General features: G+C 40.4%; 1 protein-coding gene across 3 annotated transcripts in view; it reads right to left on the reverse strand.

The window, feature by feature from the left end:
* The window catches only part of ABHD5 (abhydrolase domain containing 5), a 30247-nt gene extending 14166 nt beyond the window's left edge, over positions 1-16081 (reverse strand). Inside the window, exons 1-3 of one of the 3 annotated variants that reach the window (XM_003894588.4) lie at positions 15364-15597; positions 6988-7073; positions 3735-4107 (exon numbers count right to left, since the gene is read on the reverse strand). In XM_003894588.4, the coding sequence (XP_003894637.1) occupies positions 3735-4107; positions 6988-7073; positions 15364-15410 (506 nt within the window). In that variant the 5' untranslated portion in view covers positions 15411-15597. Of the gene's footprint in view, positions 1-3734; positions 4108-6987; positions 7074-14886; positions 15314-15363 lie in introns of those variants that run through there. The other 2 variants (XM_009201054.3, XM_031663428.1) reach the window with 2 other exon arrangements.
* Positions 16082-17181: the final 1100 nt, after the last annotated feature.

Here is a 17181-nt window from a genome sequence, read left to right on the forward strand (position 1 = left end):
ATAAAAATGCTACTGGATCAAAAGCAAGCTGGATGAGCACTGAGTATGTAGTTCGGTAACTGTTTGTTGATACCAAGCGGACTGCTCTGTTGCACCAGAGAAAGCATGTGTGTGCTGCAAAGAAGCTTCTCCAGCTCAGGTGAAACATTCCAGATCACACAGAAGGCAACCCTGACAACTACCCCATCTGCTTAGTGGGAATGCCAACTTCAAGACACACCAAACACTAAACATCACTTAATATGAAGTTTGCTATAATGGTGAACACTTATAGTACTCAGTCCTGTTTAATCCTGTTTAATGTTTGGATCTGTGAGTCTACTGAACTATTAACTATCAGATCATCTATGTAAATTTGTACTTGTACAAATTTGCCCAACCAGGATCAAGGAGAAAAAAATTCCTTTTAATAAAAAGTTAACAAATATAAGCAACATTATTAGTAATATGAATAAACTTGTGGACAGCAAGACCAAAGGGCACCAAAGGAGACGATGCACCTTGCAGAAAAGACAAGAGCTACTCATTTTTCCCTGTCCTCTCCATTTAAAGAGAAGTGCTTTCCAGGGAAGCCATACTGAACAGCAATGAAAGAAAAAAGCAAGGGAGAAGGGGAAGCCCGTGAGATTGTTAATTCCAGTCTTCCTATATTATATGCTACAATGGGGTATTAATCTGGTCTATTAGAATAGGGAAAAAATAAACTATAAAATTTTACTTTTATTTAGTAGATTTAACACACTTCTAAACTAACTAAAGTTGTTGGTTTAAATGGCTGGTCAATTTGTTTAATTCTGTAAAATATTCATGTATGTTATATATACATATATATGTGTGTGTAAATGTTAGAAGAAACATGCTAATACCTTTCTCTCACACATACATGTAGAATGATCTCTTTATTTCCACTGTAACCTGTTTTTATGACATAGTAACTTAACATGTAGATTAACTGGGCAAAAGGCATAAAACTGAAATCTTTGCCTGCTTATGCTTGCATATCTGAAACTAATTTTTCTCCCAAAAATAAATTAGAAAGATATGACATGACCAGCTCTTATCTCTTGATACTTCTGTGCAAAATGGAAAGAGAAGAACAGAGAAAAGAACAAAAAATTGTAAGCTAAAAGGTGAACTTAGCTTATAATTCTCTTTTTCAAAATCACCTATTCAAGAAATATTTACTAGGCAGCCACTATGTGCCAACCATGGTGTTCTGACTGACTGGACATAATCATGATTGGAGATATCTGAAAATCCAGAAAACATCATTATTTTGAAATTAACCTGTATTTAATAATTTAAGTTTTATGCAGTTAAGAATATAAATTTGAATATTCAACAAACTCCGTACAGTTCAAAATTTTGTTGGCAACCAGTCAAATTTAGACAGGCTAATTATTTCAAGCATTCTCATATCCATCTACTGCTACTACTTATGATTCTTGGTCCTGATACAGTACTCTAGTTTTATTTCTAGCATTAGACACAAACATTCAAAAACCATTTTCTAAAATATAATCAATCCAATGCAGGAATCACTAGCTTTGTTTTGAGATACCTTTTGCTATTCTCTTTTATAGCTGTTTTTAAAGTGTTGATTCCCTTCTGAATCCCTGAAGCTTCACCCCCTATTTCTTTAGAGCAGTTCACAATTGAAAATGAAACTCTTACCAACTGAAACTCTTACCAACTGACCTTATCAGTAGAGAGCTATGAAGGGTCACGATTCTAAGACTTAGGGTTTAATGACCAAGGTCTAGCCTGCAGAGTTCCATGTCACATCTCCAGAGAATAAATACCACAAGACAGACACAGACATAATACACACCTGATAAAAAACAAAGGAAGTTCAACTCCCACAAATAGCCCTGTTGACTTGTACCAGAAAGGCATCCACTTCCTTCTCCTTTCACCATAAATGCATATAGGTGTTTGTCACTAACAGTAAGACACAATAAAAGAAAGTAACCCCAGCCGGGTGCGGTGGCTCACACCTGTAATCCCAACACTTTGGGAGGCCAAGGCAGGTGGATCTCCTGAGGTCAGGAGTTTGAGACCAGCCTGGCCAACATGGTAGAACCCTGTCTCTACTAAAAATACAAAAATTAGCTGGCATGGTGGCAGGCTCCTGTAATCCCAGCTACTCGGGAGGCTGAGGCAGGAGAATTGCTTGAACCCGGGAGATGGAGGTTGTGGTGAACCGAGATACCGCGCCACTGCACTCCAGCCTGGGCGACAGAGTGAGACTCTGGCTCAAAAAAAAAAAAAAAAAAAAGAAAGAAAAAGAAAAGAAAGAAAGTAACCCCAAAATGCCAACCAGGAGAAGAAAATTTGCGTTTCTTTTTAAAGAACAGGTCCACCAGTTGACAAGACTATTACTGTCTAGCACATATAGGACCATGAGATCAGAAAAATCAGGTATAAATGCTAAAGTTTAAAGAGTCTATAGAGAAAAAGTGGCTGTTCCAGAGGAAGAGAACCTCAGGGACACAGGGCTGCTGCTTCACCCATCAAATTCTGTGTTGAACACACACCCAGAGTTATGCAATGGGGCGATCTTATAGGTATATACAGAGACTCTGAAATGACCATCATCCCATGTCTCACTCACAGACCTCAAAGTCAAAATCAGTTGCAAATTTGGATTTAAAAATCAGTCCAATGGAAAAATACACTGGCAACACAAAAATGCTATATTCATTTTTTGGTGTTTCTTTCCAAAAGATGAATGTTTCTCCTGTTTTCTTAGCACTTAAATGTGACCTTCTCTCACAGTAGTAACATGAATAATAGAAAACAGCATTTAAAAATAAGGTAAAGAGGCTGGGTGCAGTGGCTCAGGTCTGTCATCCCAGATCACAGAGGGGAGGCCGAGTGGGGTGGATCACCTGAGGTCAGGAGTTCAAGACCAGCCTGGCCAACATGGCAAAACCCCGTCTCGACTAAAACTACAAAAATTAGCTGAGTGTGGTGGCATGCACTTGTAGTCACAGCTACTCGAGAGGCTGAGGCCTCTCGAGAAGAATCGCTTGGGCCTGGGAGGCGGAGGTTGCAGTGAGCCAAGATCACGCCATTGCACTCCAGCCTCAGTGACAGAGCGAGATTCTCTCTCTTTAAAAAAAAAAAAAAAAAAAAGACAAAGAAAGGAGATGATGCTAGAAAGACTTTGAAGCAAATATTCATTAATTCCATGTTTTATAATGAGAAAGGTTAGGGTATGGTATAATAAAAAACCCTGGGATATACGCTATGAAGTTATATTTTCTATAGTTTAGATAAAAGAAAACTAAAGGTTAGATGTTAAGTGATTTGCTCTAAGTCATAAAGCTAGCACTAGTACCTACATCTTCTAACCTTCTGGTTTCCCCTTACAGCTTACTATAACTTAGAAAACATTAGACAAAGCCTGCTGGATCCATAGATTTAACGATAATAGTAACAAATAATTTTTACTTGTGGCTTAAAATTATACATTAAAGTTTCTACAGTTCTAAGTTTAACAAATAGAAAGCCCTTTCCCAAGCCTATTAACATGTAGTACATGTAATAGGAAGATCTGACACGATTATTTCAGCTACTATATTGGTCATCAGTTGTGGTGTGGTCTATAGGGTCCTTTAAGAGAATGTCTGCCTTGTAAGGCTCAGACACTAAAACCACCAAAGATGAGAACTAGAGTCTGGTACTTGGAAGCACAGTTTTGATCCCACTCTTCTGTCACCACCACTTACCTTGATGGGTACTTCAGCGAGTAAGCAGCAGCCAAGAATCCACCTAGGTTGTGCCCAAGCAAGATCATTTTGTCCAAGCCGAGGGCACATCTCCACTCTTCAATGGATTCCACAAACTGATTCTCCACTTCTTCTGCATCACTGTCAAACCTGGGTCTACTACTTCGTCCAAAACCCAATAGGTCAAAAGCATAGACAGGTCTGTTGGTGCAAAGATCTCCAAAATTCAGTGCCCAGAGCCCAAGACCTCCTCCAAAACCATGTAGAAGGACAAGTGGAGTCTTATTTGAAATATTATGAGAGAACTTCAGTGTCCATATTTTATTTCCATTAGATATACGAACAGGTTCTTTTTTGTATGTGCAAGGGACACCTAATGAAAACATAAAAAAGAAATTCTGTTTCATTTTATTACTTCTGAGAAGGGAAGCATTCTCAGAGCAATCAAAAATTACAAACCATCTAGTATCCAATCTCATGATTTTAGCTTTTATTGCTAGCTATTTTTTAAAAGTACACATTTTATTGAAGTAAATAATTCTAAATGACTATGTTTCAAAACTAAGGGGGAAGACCTACCTCATACAAAACTCAAGTAACCTGTGGTCAAGGTCTTTGGCAAGTCATATTACCTTCTAACTTCTTTCCACATCTATCAAATGAGGGTATTATACTCCTAGAAGTGAACAGGAACTTAGTGGCCACCGAATCCATTATTTTAAGGTCTCTAGCTTTGCAGACAATTTGTAGAATACTGTCAAGTGTCCTATAATTTCAAGGTGGTATTCTTTTGTTAACTTGGAGTTGAAGTCAGACTCAAAGGCATCATTTTTCCTTTAAAAGTAATCATGAACTTAGGGAAGGATTAATGGTATCTATATTAAACACATAAGTGAAATATTAAGTCATTTCAAAGTTCAGTAGAAAAAAAGTTGACAAAGTATTGTAGGAACTCCTCAGCATGACACACCAGGTAACTTGGGTCCAACTCTAGTAATCTCCCAGAAAAAGCAAATAGTCACAATTTTAAAGATCAAAGCTCTTTTTTACCTTCAATGCTGTGGGACTAAATACTTTAAACACTCCCAAAAATTGCCTAAAAATGAAATTAAATTTGAAATTCACTTATATTTAACTATCAACTGAATAGCTGCATTTCAGATATACCCCCTAATTATTTATGCATATTCATATACAGTAGACAAAACACTGAAGAAACAGGAGTTTCTGCCTTTTAATCAAAGAAATAATCTCAGGTTTTGTATCCATATAGTGGCAGCAAAGAAGAAACCTAACATTCATTCAGATTATTAACAGAGCACATGCCCTCAAGTTAGGGGAAATACCATTAGTTTAGAAAAGGGGCTACTTTGGCTTAAGTACCAAGCCAAACCACTTCAGCATTTTGAACACATACGTCTTGTGTATTCCCATAAAAACCATCTGTAAAACTATCAGATAACTCATTCCACAGTAGCTTACTTTCATGTCTGATAAGCAGAGACCAATTCACATTCCTATTTGCATCCCTAGAACCAAAAGGAAGGGAATCAACATGTTTGTTAGATGCATGAATTGAGAATCTAGCACCTCTTTTTATCTCCTGATAAGAATTTTTTTATTTTGGTAAATCACAATGACAACTTTCTCAGTTTTGTAGAGAGCAAGTTTACCCAAGTACATGGAATAAAAGTTCATTATGTTAAAAATCAGTGTAATAACCAGGTGTGGTGGCTCACGCCTGTAATTCCAGCACTTTGGGAGGCAGAGGCGGGTGGATCACCTGAGGTCAGGAGTTCGAGACTAGCCTGGCCAACATGGTGAAATCCCGTCTTTACTAAAAATACAAAAATTAGCTGGGCATGGTGGCAGGTGCCTGTAATCCCAGCTACTCGGGAGGCTGAGGCAGGAGAACTGCTTGAACCCAGGAGGCAGAGGTTGCAGTGAGCTGAAATTGTGCCACTGCACTCTAGCTTGGGTAACAGAGCAAGGCTCCGTCTCAAAAAAAAAAAAAAAAAAAAAAAAAATTCATGTAAGATGGCTAATTATCCCTTCCTAAGAATATATACAGTTATGGTCACTGACTCCTGAATCATTCAAATGCACAAACAAATCCATTAGTGGTAAAGAGAATGAAAAACAGACATGTACAAACATCTGCACCTACATACAAAAATAACACATGAATGTGAACGGTACTACTTAATCCACTCCTTTAAGTAGAATCAGCAAAACAAAATTGCACAATAAATACCACTGCTTAGAACTATACCCACAGATACCTTGGAATGCCCTGATGGTACAAGTTTGGATAAATTTTAGTGTTCATAAGAAGGAAAAAAAAGGGCTTCCACACCCCTATAAATACAGAATCCTAAAATGCTAGAACTAGAAGGAATTCTAAAGACCCCTTCATTTTATAAAAATCCTACCCCTTCATTTTACAAGAAATAAGAAGCTCAGCAAAGTGACTTGTCCAAGATTTTGTGGCAGATCTGGGCCTAGACCAAGTTACCTGGGTCCAGTCTAGTACTTTCACTATACAAGGCTGCATGCTCTGAAACACCTAGAATCTGTTCTCAAAGCATAGTCTCAAGCATAGTCAGGGGGGTGTCCCTGAGACTCTTTGAGGGGATCCAGGAAGTCAAAACTATTTTCATCATAATACTTATAATACTAAGACTTTATATTTTTCACTCTCATTCTCTAGTAGGTATACAGTCTTCCAGAAGTCACATATGTGATTACTCATCAGACTGAAAGCAGAAGCAGCAACCTTATGTCAAGCTAGACATAAAAGAGATTTGTAAACATGTAAACAATGTTACTCTTCTCATTACATATTTTTTGGAAAGTATTTATTTGTTTTTTTTTGGTACAAACTTTATTTTAATCTGTAATGGGTTTGTTACCATTATTTTTAAAGAAATTAATAAACATTTTTGATTATTCAATTTTAATTTCTAATTGAATTAGAAATGGTAAATATTGATAATAAGCCCATAAACAAATCTCCTTGGGGTCCTTACTAATTCAAGAGTATAACAGGGGCCCAAGACCAAAAAGTTTTAGAACTCCTACCTGTCAGCCCCCAACATTCATTTCTGTACTTTCTAATGACAAGGAAAAGGAAAAAAGTTATCTTGCTGACAATGAACACACCACAAAATCTTATCTCTAGTTTCAGGGCAATGAGATATATCGGACCTATCTTAGTACACAGTTCATTTAACTTACAAGAAGAAAGCCTTACATTTTAACATCTTCTCTTCAGCTTCTTTAAGGTGTAATGTAGATGTAGGGCACCACGTAGGGAGCCAGCCAGTTAGCCATCCTGACCTAGAGCACCAAAAACAAAATACAAATAGGTAAGTTCATGCTCTTCTCAACTACCAACTGTCACATGCACAGAAGAAAGGCAGCACAGGAAATTTACTACCTGTGTGATGGTGAAGCTACGTGTGACAAAAGTGACCTAACATGCACAAAACATGGTGGTAAGTAATGGGATACAGATATTCAACTTCAGCCTGTGTACTTACAAGTAGATCTCAAAGTCTACCTTATTCATGGATAGTCAGATTCCAAATAAACAAAAAGAAGACAAAATGGGCAGAACAAGAAAACACAAAAAATACATTCCTCCCCACTGCAAGACAGCCTCTTATTGGAGTAGAAGTGCAAAAAAAGTTAAAGACCAGGAGTAGATTCATTTGAATGACAGTTTCACAGTGAATATAAAAGGTACCTCTATAGGGGTTGAGAAAAGAGACGCCTTATTAAAATCTGAGATCTATCATTTTTGGGGGAAAAAAAGGCTTCAAATCTCATATGAGTAGTAACATACCCCTAACACAAATGTCAGGGGCTGGACTGTGTACAATCTCCTTGGGGTGAACTGGTTAACTGTTAATAGAAATACAAAAAAGCTTTCGGTTTCAGCAAACAGTAGATGAATAGAATGACCAAAGCATCCATTGGAAGACAGCACAACAAAGAACAAGGACGCAGATCTGAGGCAACTAGTGAGGAAAGGCTTGGGGGGACTGCAGCTGACATACTTTGCTTGTAGCCAACAAAGGAGAGGGTGAGCCTCAACTCCTGGCCTGGCAGCTACCAACCAAAAGCTTATTGTAATAACCTGACATAATGTAGAGCTTCAGCAGTCATTTGACAGTTAGCAAGGGCTGGGTACATGGCTGGTATTATTTAAAATGAGAACTCTCTGATGAAAAAGAAATGAATTAGAAGAGGAAAAGTAAACTACTGCAGAGTCCAGATGAGAGGTAAGGGCCCAATCCAAGGCTTTGGCAACAGGCATAGAGATAAGAAGATGTAGTCACAGAATATTTAAAAAGGAAAACAGGTTGGATTTGATAATTGGTTGGATATAAAGAAGGTATAATAAGGATTCCCAGGCGTCTCTCTTAGGGTACCACTATAATGACAGACAACACAAGGGTTAGAATAGGTGTGAGTAGGAAAATATGTTAAGTTTTGGAAGTGTTGTGATCCAACACCCAGCTTTCTAACCTTTGTACATTCATCCTACAATACTTCCCTTCCCTGTAGAATTTATCTGGATATTATGTATAACAGGTACTCAATAAATAATGTTCGCTGAACGATTAAGTCACTCACAATCCAGGAGATTCTCAGTCCAAATTATCCCCATTTCATAGATGTAAAAACTGAAGTTCAGAAATGTTAAGCACCAAGTCCAAGGGTATACAGCTAGTAAGTAAGTGACACAAGCAGAGATTTGAGTTTGATTCTGAGCCACACCAAAGTGCTTTTTTCTCAAATGACTACCTTCCTTAAAATGTCTGAAGAGTTGTCCATTACCTACAGGATAAAGTCTATATTTTCCTGGACCTGCACAAAAGGTACTTTGCAATCCATCCACAGCCTACCTCCATCCCATCTTTTCTTTTCTTTTATACATTGTACTTTTTCCAGTACCTCATAGCTCCCAAAATTTCACATGATTATGTGTCTCTATGGCTTTGCACAGCTCTTGTAAATTTCCCAGTCTCAAGTACTTCTTTATAGCAGCATGAGAATGGACCAATACACAGGCCACTAAAATAAAAGAACTCATGATTTTTAGAGGTTAAAAACAATAAACTATCATTAAGGTGAAGCTCTTTTGTTCTTGACCAGACATTAGGTCTATATTTAACCATAAAAATATGAACTAGCCGGGCGCGGTGGCTCAAGCCTGTAATCCCAGCACTTTGGGAGGCCGAGGCGGGCGGATCACGAGGTCAGGAGATCGAGACCATCCTGGCTAACACAGTGAAACCCCGTCTCTACTAAAAATACAAAAACTTAGCCGGGCGAGGTGGCAGGCGCCTGTAGTCCCAGCTACTCGGGAGGCTGAGGCAGGAGAATGGCGTGAACCCGGGAGGTGGAGCTTGCAGTGAGCTGAGATCCGGCCACTGCACTCCAGCCTGGGTGACAGAGCGAGACTCCGTCTCAAAAAAAAAAAAAAAAAAAAAAAAAAAAATATGAACTAGTACCAACATGAAATTACTTACAACTCAATCTCATCCATTGTCTTAAACGAACATCCCTCAAACCACATCACAATTATTTGCCAGAGAGAATCAGAGGTCAATTGAAAAAAAAATTACAGTGAAATGAAGTATAATCTACTATTGCTCCAACTGATATCACAGACAAATTGGGGCAAAGAAAACACAAATGCATTCTTTGCATTTAAAAAGGATGCTTTTTTTAAGAAACAACATTCAAGAAATAATTCAGACACTGAATACCTACTATGTACAAAGCACCAGAGTTTAAAAAGTTACATACCAGCCTGTAATGGAAGAATCATGCCTACCTCCATCAACTTACCACTTACCACAAAACCAGCTTTCAAACAATGGGACTGTCTGTCCATGGATTTCCCTCCTAGTGACCAGCTCAACTCAGAGAAGGGGCAAAACATGTTTTCATGTTTGTAAGCTTACATTACATTTTATACTAAAAAATTACATCTTCAACCATAAGAAGAGGCACCAACTCTTTTCAGGTTTTCAAAGAAGCATCTTCATCAAAACAGGTGATTTTTTTAAAGTGGGTTTTTTTCTAACAGAAAAATATATATTTAACAAAACATAGCAAGATATTCTCACCCTTAATGGAATTGTAAAGACAGCACTCTTCCCCTAAGCCCTGATGTTTCTGTCCAGTTTTACTTTAACCAGATGGTTAAATGTTTTACAGAAACTATCCTCTACTTCTTTGAGACACTCTACAGGATTAAGTGTTATACATATAATAGGCTCCAAGGAACACTTCCAATGAGTAAAAAGCAAGGGCCTATCTTTTCCATCCTTTAGTTGATTCCTGTTTGTTCAAAGGTCCCATACCTTACCTTGCAACCTCTATTGCTTCAACCCTCTAAAACTTACCCATCCAACTCTACCTCCTGTCTTTGGGGTAAAGTAATCTCACCTTCAAAGAGACCCTTTGCCCCCTCCCCAGTGGAATCCTACGTCATTCAGTGTTGTTCAGTATTCCTAGGTTTAAATATATAGAAGACTGGAACTAAGGACACAGGACTGAAGCTTGTCAGATATCCTGCCATTCTTCTGAGGTCACAAAATTCAAGGTAAAAACTAAATTCACATAGACCACCTATAAAACAGTAAACTAGATTCAATGCCTTTTCCTCATAGCTTTGGAAAATAAATAGAAAAGCAAAACCTAACTTCTCTATTTTATTTAAGGAGATAAGCAATAAACACTATCATCCATCACTGAGGCCTAAATTCAACAGTGACCAAAGTGTCAACTATAATACAAAGAAAAGCCATTCACCACAGGAACTACAGCTTTCTAACAGTAAGCATCTATGACATGGGGAAAGCTTACCAATGCAAGCCAAAAAGTTTTCTACACAGCCCCATCAGTTGGGCACTTACCTTATTAGCAACGCAAAGGATACAAGCCCTAAAGCATCTATCTAATCACAGAAACAAAAACAAAACAAAACAAAAAAGGATCCTTGTTTTATAACCATTGTAGTGTAAACTGATAATCTTTTTAGTGAGCAGACTTTTGAGTAAGAAAAGTTATAAAAGATCACATCAGTGGTGACAATTCTAAGGAAAGCCAAGTAAGATGTGCTTAACATATTTTAATAGAGTATATTTTACCTAAGAATCTGACTTTAAGTATCCTGAGTGAGAGACAGACACCACTTTTTCCATTAACTTTTTACCTAATCTGTTAAAAAAAAATTACATTGTACTTATACCCTAGACCACCAACACTTAAGTTTCCTGGTAATCTCTGTTTTGTTCTTTAACATATCTGACTATCTATACTATTACCAAACCTGAATTGCACAATCTATAAATATTATGAAACAGTGAAAGAGGTTTCAAAGATTCTGAAGAAAATATGCAGAAATCTGGCCAGTTTCCACACACTCTTGGCCACTTAAATAACATTTCTAATTAGGTTATAAGTAAAGAGGATTTCATTATATTAAAATTTTGTTTAAAATGGCCTCCATTCCTATTCTAGTACAGTTGAGAGAGAAAAATCATATAAACTTATTATTGCTCTTGATAAACTAACCTAAGCACAGTATTCTATCTCATTTAAAGAAACCATGAGGCTTTGCTTTTTATTATAAATATCCAAATTAATTACAGGTATGAATATATATATATATTTATTTATATTTACACTTATATTTATCTGAGATACTTCCTCAACCAATGACTAAAAACTTCCAACTTGGAAATTGTAACACCTAGGTAAATAAAGACCTTTCTTGGGAATTTACTTTTTAAATTCTATTCTTGGGAAGGAGAAAAAGAAAAGAAAAAAGAGGACTTTGGGAGGTTGAGGTGGGAGGATTGCTTGAGCTCAGTCAGGAGGTCAAGACCAGCCGCCTGGCACATGCTTGTAGTCCCAGCAACCTGGAGGGGGAATACGGGGGCTGGAGGGCAAGTTGCTGAGATGGCAGGATTGCTTGAGCCCAGGAGGTTGAGGCTGCAGTGAGCCATGATTGTGTCATTGCACTCCAGCCTGGGCGACAGAGCAAGAACTTGTCTCCAAAAAAAAAAAAAAAAAAAAAAAAAAAAGAATATGGTCTCATACAGCTACAATTTAAGTGACTAACATGCCATTTTATTTTGGATAAATGATACTTAAGTGATTCAAATTATCAACAACAACCCAGGCCCTCTAATATATGTTAATACACTAAGTAATATTCTTTTAACTGCCCCCCCACCCATTTCTAACCTGTAACTTTTAAAGACACAGAATGGTAGTATAAGTGTTTTAGACAAGTCATGTGCTGGTAACACTTATCTCCCCATTGTTTCCTACCTTCCTTCACACAGTAAACAAACCATTTTAGAGTCACTTATATGACCTCATTATCAAACACACTTGAAGAAGCCTCATGTGTAGTCTACTTAACAAGTGAGTTACATTTCCTTGCATCAGTTCTAAAATAAGTTCATTCACTAGATAATAAAGAGAATAAAACTAAAAATCCTAGGTCTCAAACTGAACAGTTTTAATGAATCATCTCACCACATGATTTTTTTTTTAATAACTCACAATCAGGAGTGGGAATTACAGAACCATGAGATTAGACTAAAAACCTAACAATTCGTCAAGGCAATGTTTAAGCCAATATAATGTTTCAAGAGGAAGAACTGAGCTTTTTATATCGTTTAGGAGCAGGAAGGTAAAAATAAGATCATGGTCTGGACATGTTAAATTTGAGGAATCAGTCACAAACATCTGACAATTAGAAACATTACCAGAGTACAGAAGAGGACTCCAGAAAGAAAATGAGATCTGAGTCATCTCCACAGACGAGATAGTTCAAGGAGTTTAAGTAAACAAGACAAAAAATAAAAACAAGGGTGATGACAGAATCCTGGAAAATGACTACATTTAGAGAATGAAAAAAAAAGGGAGAAATGAATAAAAGTATTGTTGCTCTCAGGTAAGATAAAAGGCAAAATGTCATTAAGACCTAGAATGTCTAATAAGAGTTTCAAATAGTAGTAGCTATCATTACAGTAACAAACACCAAAAAGGACCCAAGAAGAAGTACTGAAAAAACTAGAAGGCCATTGGGATGCGGCAGTGAAAAGTTTTGTGATTTTTAAGATGTCAGGTGGCAAAGGTTTGGGAAGGAGAGAAGGCAGCAGAAAGGCACATATCTTGCCAGTTTTTAAAAAGATTAGATAGAGAAATCCACTCTCCTATCTCCAAGGCAAAGACCTACATTCACAGTCTAATGTAAACCCAGTGGGGAGCTAGCAAACAGACTGAAGCAGGAAGGGGAGAGAAAAATCCCTTATTTATACTTTATTTATAGCATTTGATGATTTCCGTGGCGTAAATACTCCCACCATGGCCAATTTCAAGCTGCCAACGGTTGGCAAAATTCCTGAAAATTTAGCAATGGTTTGCTGGTACAAATCAACTCCAGCACACAACTGCAAATCACCTCTTTTATGGTCTACCCTGCAACTGGGCAATTCTGTGACAGCTTTCCTCTCAACTCAATTGTCACTTAATCATTCTCTAGGATAACTTAAAGCAATTCACAGAAGTCTACTCTCATCACTTTTAGCTTTCTCAACTGTTCTGCAGCTGAAAGGGGTTGGATGTTGAAAGCAAAATGGATCCCAGTATGCCTGTCTTCACTAAGTGCCACAAAGTAAAGGACAAGAATCATATTCAAAAAGCCATCAGATGACCATTTTATAACTTTCCTTTGTTAATGTCATCTCCCTATCTAAACCTCAAATGTTTTAAGGTTAGGGAACTGTATTCAAAACAAGAGCCAGACATCCCACGAGTCCCAATTCCAGTGACAGGCAGCAGAGATACAGGATAAGCATCTTAGATTAAATCCAGACACCTGAAAGGGTTCCACTCCAGCCCTGCTACTTGCTGGCAGACTGTCAGCAGCCCTTCCAGTGGTGGTTTCAACTGCAAAATGGGAACAATAACATCCAGCACACAGGGTCAACCTTGGACTTCACAGGATCACTTCTAGGGATAGTCCCTAGACACCGCTAAAGCATATTGCCAAGAATACCAGGGAAGCCCACTTCTGTCTAGAAACTGGCTAATCAGCTGCTAAGGATTTTTTAATCATCTACCTCCAATGACCTCCAACCATCACTCCAAGCCATAAAACCCTTTCACGATTGTGTCCTGGACTTCCAGGTCCCACTACATCAAAACCAAAGAGTCCACCTGAAAGTAGTGTCAAGAGTCAAAAATGTTGTGACAAACCAGATGAGAACACAACCTACCAATCAGGTTCCTACTTGCGTCCACATAACATTCAACATTTCACCTCAATGCAACGAGGAAGTTCATCAACAAACCTCAACAAATAAACAAAACTCAAGAGAATAACTTCGTTTCTAACATTTCACAATTTTTCCCCATGACATCTTTCCAAATATCCCTATCTTCATGGTACTCCATATTCTATCATTTAGGTTATGCTTCCTAGGCAAATTTCTCCAGAGGTCTGAAGTAGAACTGATGTCAAAAAATTAAATATATATGGGGGAAGTTTACTTTCCAATATAAATGACAGGTCTTGAGAAACAAGGCAATAATCTCCATAACAATTATTCCACTCATTAACTACTATTCTTCTACTAACAAATGCAAGAAGTCATTTAGGTGTAGAAAAGAATAAACTCACTGTATATCAAAAAGTTTCAGATTAGACATCTGCCCTCCAACTTCCAGTTTCCTATACATTATGTGTGTTCTTCTAAGGCACATGCAACACACACTTAGCCAGTAAAACCAGAATAATCCCAGAAGCGCAAATAAATAAGGGACAGTGGAGCTTGCAAGCCAAAGACCTTTATTCGAAAGATGAATTATCACATTTGAACGTGGTATCTCTATCTTAAGGGCTAACTTTCTTTCTATGAAGTATCTGAAACCCACAGCCATACACCCACTTCCCTAACTTCTTCTCCCCTGCCCCCTTCTCGGCACCCCTGCCCTCCCGCCGCTTCCCGGGCGAATTCGGGCCTCTAATACCCCCCCAAGGAAGCGCCGCCCCTTCCCACGGCTACGGGAAAGATCGCCCAGCGGCCGAGGCTGGACAGAGCACAGGTAGTACCTGCAGACGGAAGCCGCGCTGAGAGGCTGACAGAGACACCCGGTCATTTCTCGCGCCTCGCAGTCAGGTGCAGGGTCTGCCGGGCACCGCCCGCCGGCCGCACTGGGACAGGCCGGGTCCCTTGGCAGAGCCCGAACCGGTGCGGCCGCCGCGGCCAGCTCCGTCGCCGGCCCGCGGGGCGGCTTACACAACAACGGGGCGGACCCTCCGCGCGGGGTCAAGGCAGCCTCCCGGTGCGGCCGCAGTCCGGCTCACACACCTCGCGGCCCCGGCGCTGAGGGGAGCCTATCCCGAGCAGAGCGGCGCCGGGACGCCTCGGGGCGCCGCGCGAAGTCATGCTGGGGCGAGGAAGCGGCCGGTCATCGCCAGGCGGGCGGCGAGTCCTTGGTGCTGCCCGCTGGGCCCTAACCCGGCCCGCGCGGAGGGTGCGCGCCGGAGACACATAGAAGCCCCCTGCCCTCTGCCGGCTACGCTTACCTCTCTTCGGTGTCGGCGGAGTCCACCTCCGCCTCCTCCGCCGCCATAGCCGCCGCCGCGCAAGCGCCGGAACTCACCTCGAAGCCGGCTGACAGGCCGACTGGGCCGCCCCAGGTCGGCGCTGCACTTAAGGCCGCGCGGGCCGCCCGCGCATGCGTCTTCCGCGCCCTAGCACGGCCTGGCGGCGCGCCCGCGTTTGCGCGTGCCCGGCCTTGCCTCCGCCATCCCCAGTCAGCGCGCACGCGTTCTCCCGCCCGACGCCCCCGGGTGTGAGTGCGGGACGGGACAGTCAGCCCAGAAGAACTGGTGAGACTCACCCGACTGAGTTAGGTGATAGCTAATTTGAATAATGACTGTATTCATGCATCATCCTGTCAGTGTTGGCTGTCAGGTGGCACCTTGGGGGCGGAGGTGCGTCCAGTCCTGGAAGAGCCTAGCTAGTGTCCGATAGATGGTGCAGTGGCGAATGAAATGCCGTAATCGAGGTGCTGTGTGGCCTCCCGGGCCTCCCACCAGCCCTTCCCCGCGGGTTGAGGGGCCGGGGGGAGAGGGCGACTCACAGGAGCCTTCAGTCAGTTGAGCACTGCTCTAGGTGCTGGTGTTACTGTAGTGTCCCAAACCAGCAATTTCCCTCCCACTCAACCCTCTAGATACCTGGGAGGGTGAAAAGAGTAGGTGTTGGCCGGGCGCGGTGGCTCATGCCTGTAATCCCAGCACTTTGGGCGGCCCAGGCGGGTAGATGACCTGAGGTCGGGAGTTCGAGACCAGCCTGACCAACATGGAGAAACCCTGTGTCTATCTAGCCTGGGCTACAGAGTGAGACTCCGTCTCAAAAAAAAAAAAAAAAAAAAAAAAAAAGTAACATTAGCCAGGCGTGGTGGCGCATGCCTGTAATCCCAGCTACTCGGGAGCCTGAGGCAGGAGAATCGCTTGAACCCGGGAGGCGGAGGTTGCGGTGAGCCGAGATCACGCCACTGCACTCCAGCCTGGGCAACAAGAACGAAACTCCGTCTCAAAAAAAAAAAAAAAAAAAAAAAATCGATGTTTAGGTAGTTAGAGTTATTGAGGGGAAATGACTAACCTAAATAGAAGTATTTCTTGACCTGTTTTCAAGCTTTTTAACCATCAGGTGCAACCTGCTTTTGTAATTCTACCACCCACTACTACTCATTCATTTGTGTTTCATGTGTATCTACTATGGGCTCACTTTGTTCTAGGTGCTTGAAAACAATTGGTTGAAATACGGCTCCTGTTTTGATAGATCCTATGCGAATACATTAACCTTTATTTTAGACTCAGTTCATTGCTCTCCTTCCCTGACTCCTCCCTCTTTTTCTCTCCTCTGAGCCCCACTGTAAAGGTATCTTTATCGACCATCTAGCTGTCAGATTCTCGGCCTTGCGTAATTGTTACAGCTTTTTAATAAACATTATCGAGTATCTTTCCAACTACACGAGAAAGTCCTCTAGGATAGGCATGGTGTCTTCTGTAATTTAGAGGGGGGAAAGCCACTTATAATCTCTTAGGCATAGTAATAACTAGTAAATTTTTTATTGTGTTTGATCTAATTCATAAAATGTTTTAGGGAAGACCAGAACATATAAAAAACATTTTTATAGGAATTCCTGGTTGTTTTATGAAAGGGCCATATATGCAAAGTGACCTCCAAATGCAGAAGGAGCTGAGAAACTAAAGAATGAAGCAGACAAATCCAGCTTGTCAGTAAAAGGTGATTTATTAGGGAACTTACGGACAGAAGCATGGTCTTGGAGAGCAGCAAGACAGGTAAATCTCTGTGCTGTTACCCTCCCAGACCAA

The sequence above is a fragment of the Papio anubis genome, chromosome 2 (assembly GCF_008728515.1).
Source record: "Papio anubis isolate 15944 chromosome 2, Panubis1.0, whole genome shotgun sequence".
Taxonomy (NCBI): domain Eukaryota; kingdom Metazoa; phylum Chordata; class Mammalia; order Primates; family Cercopithecidae; genus Papio; species Papio anubis.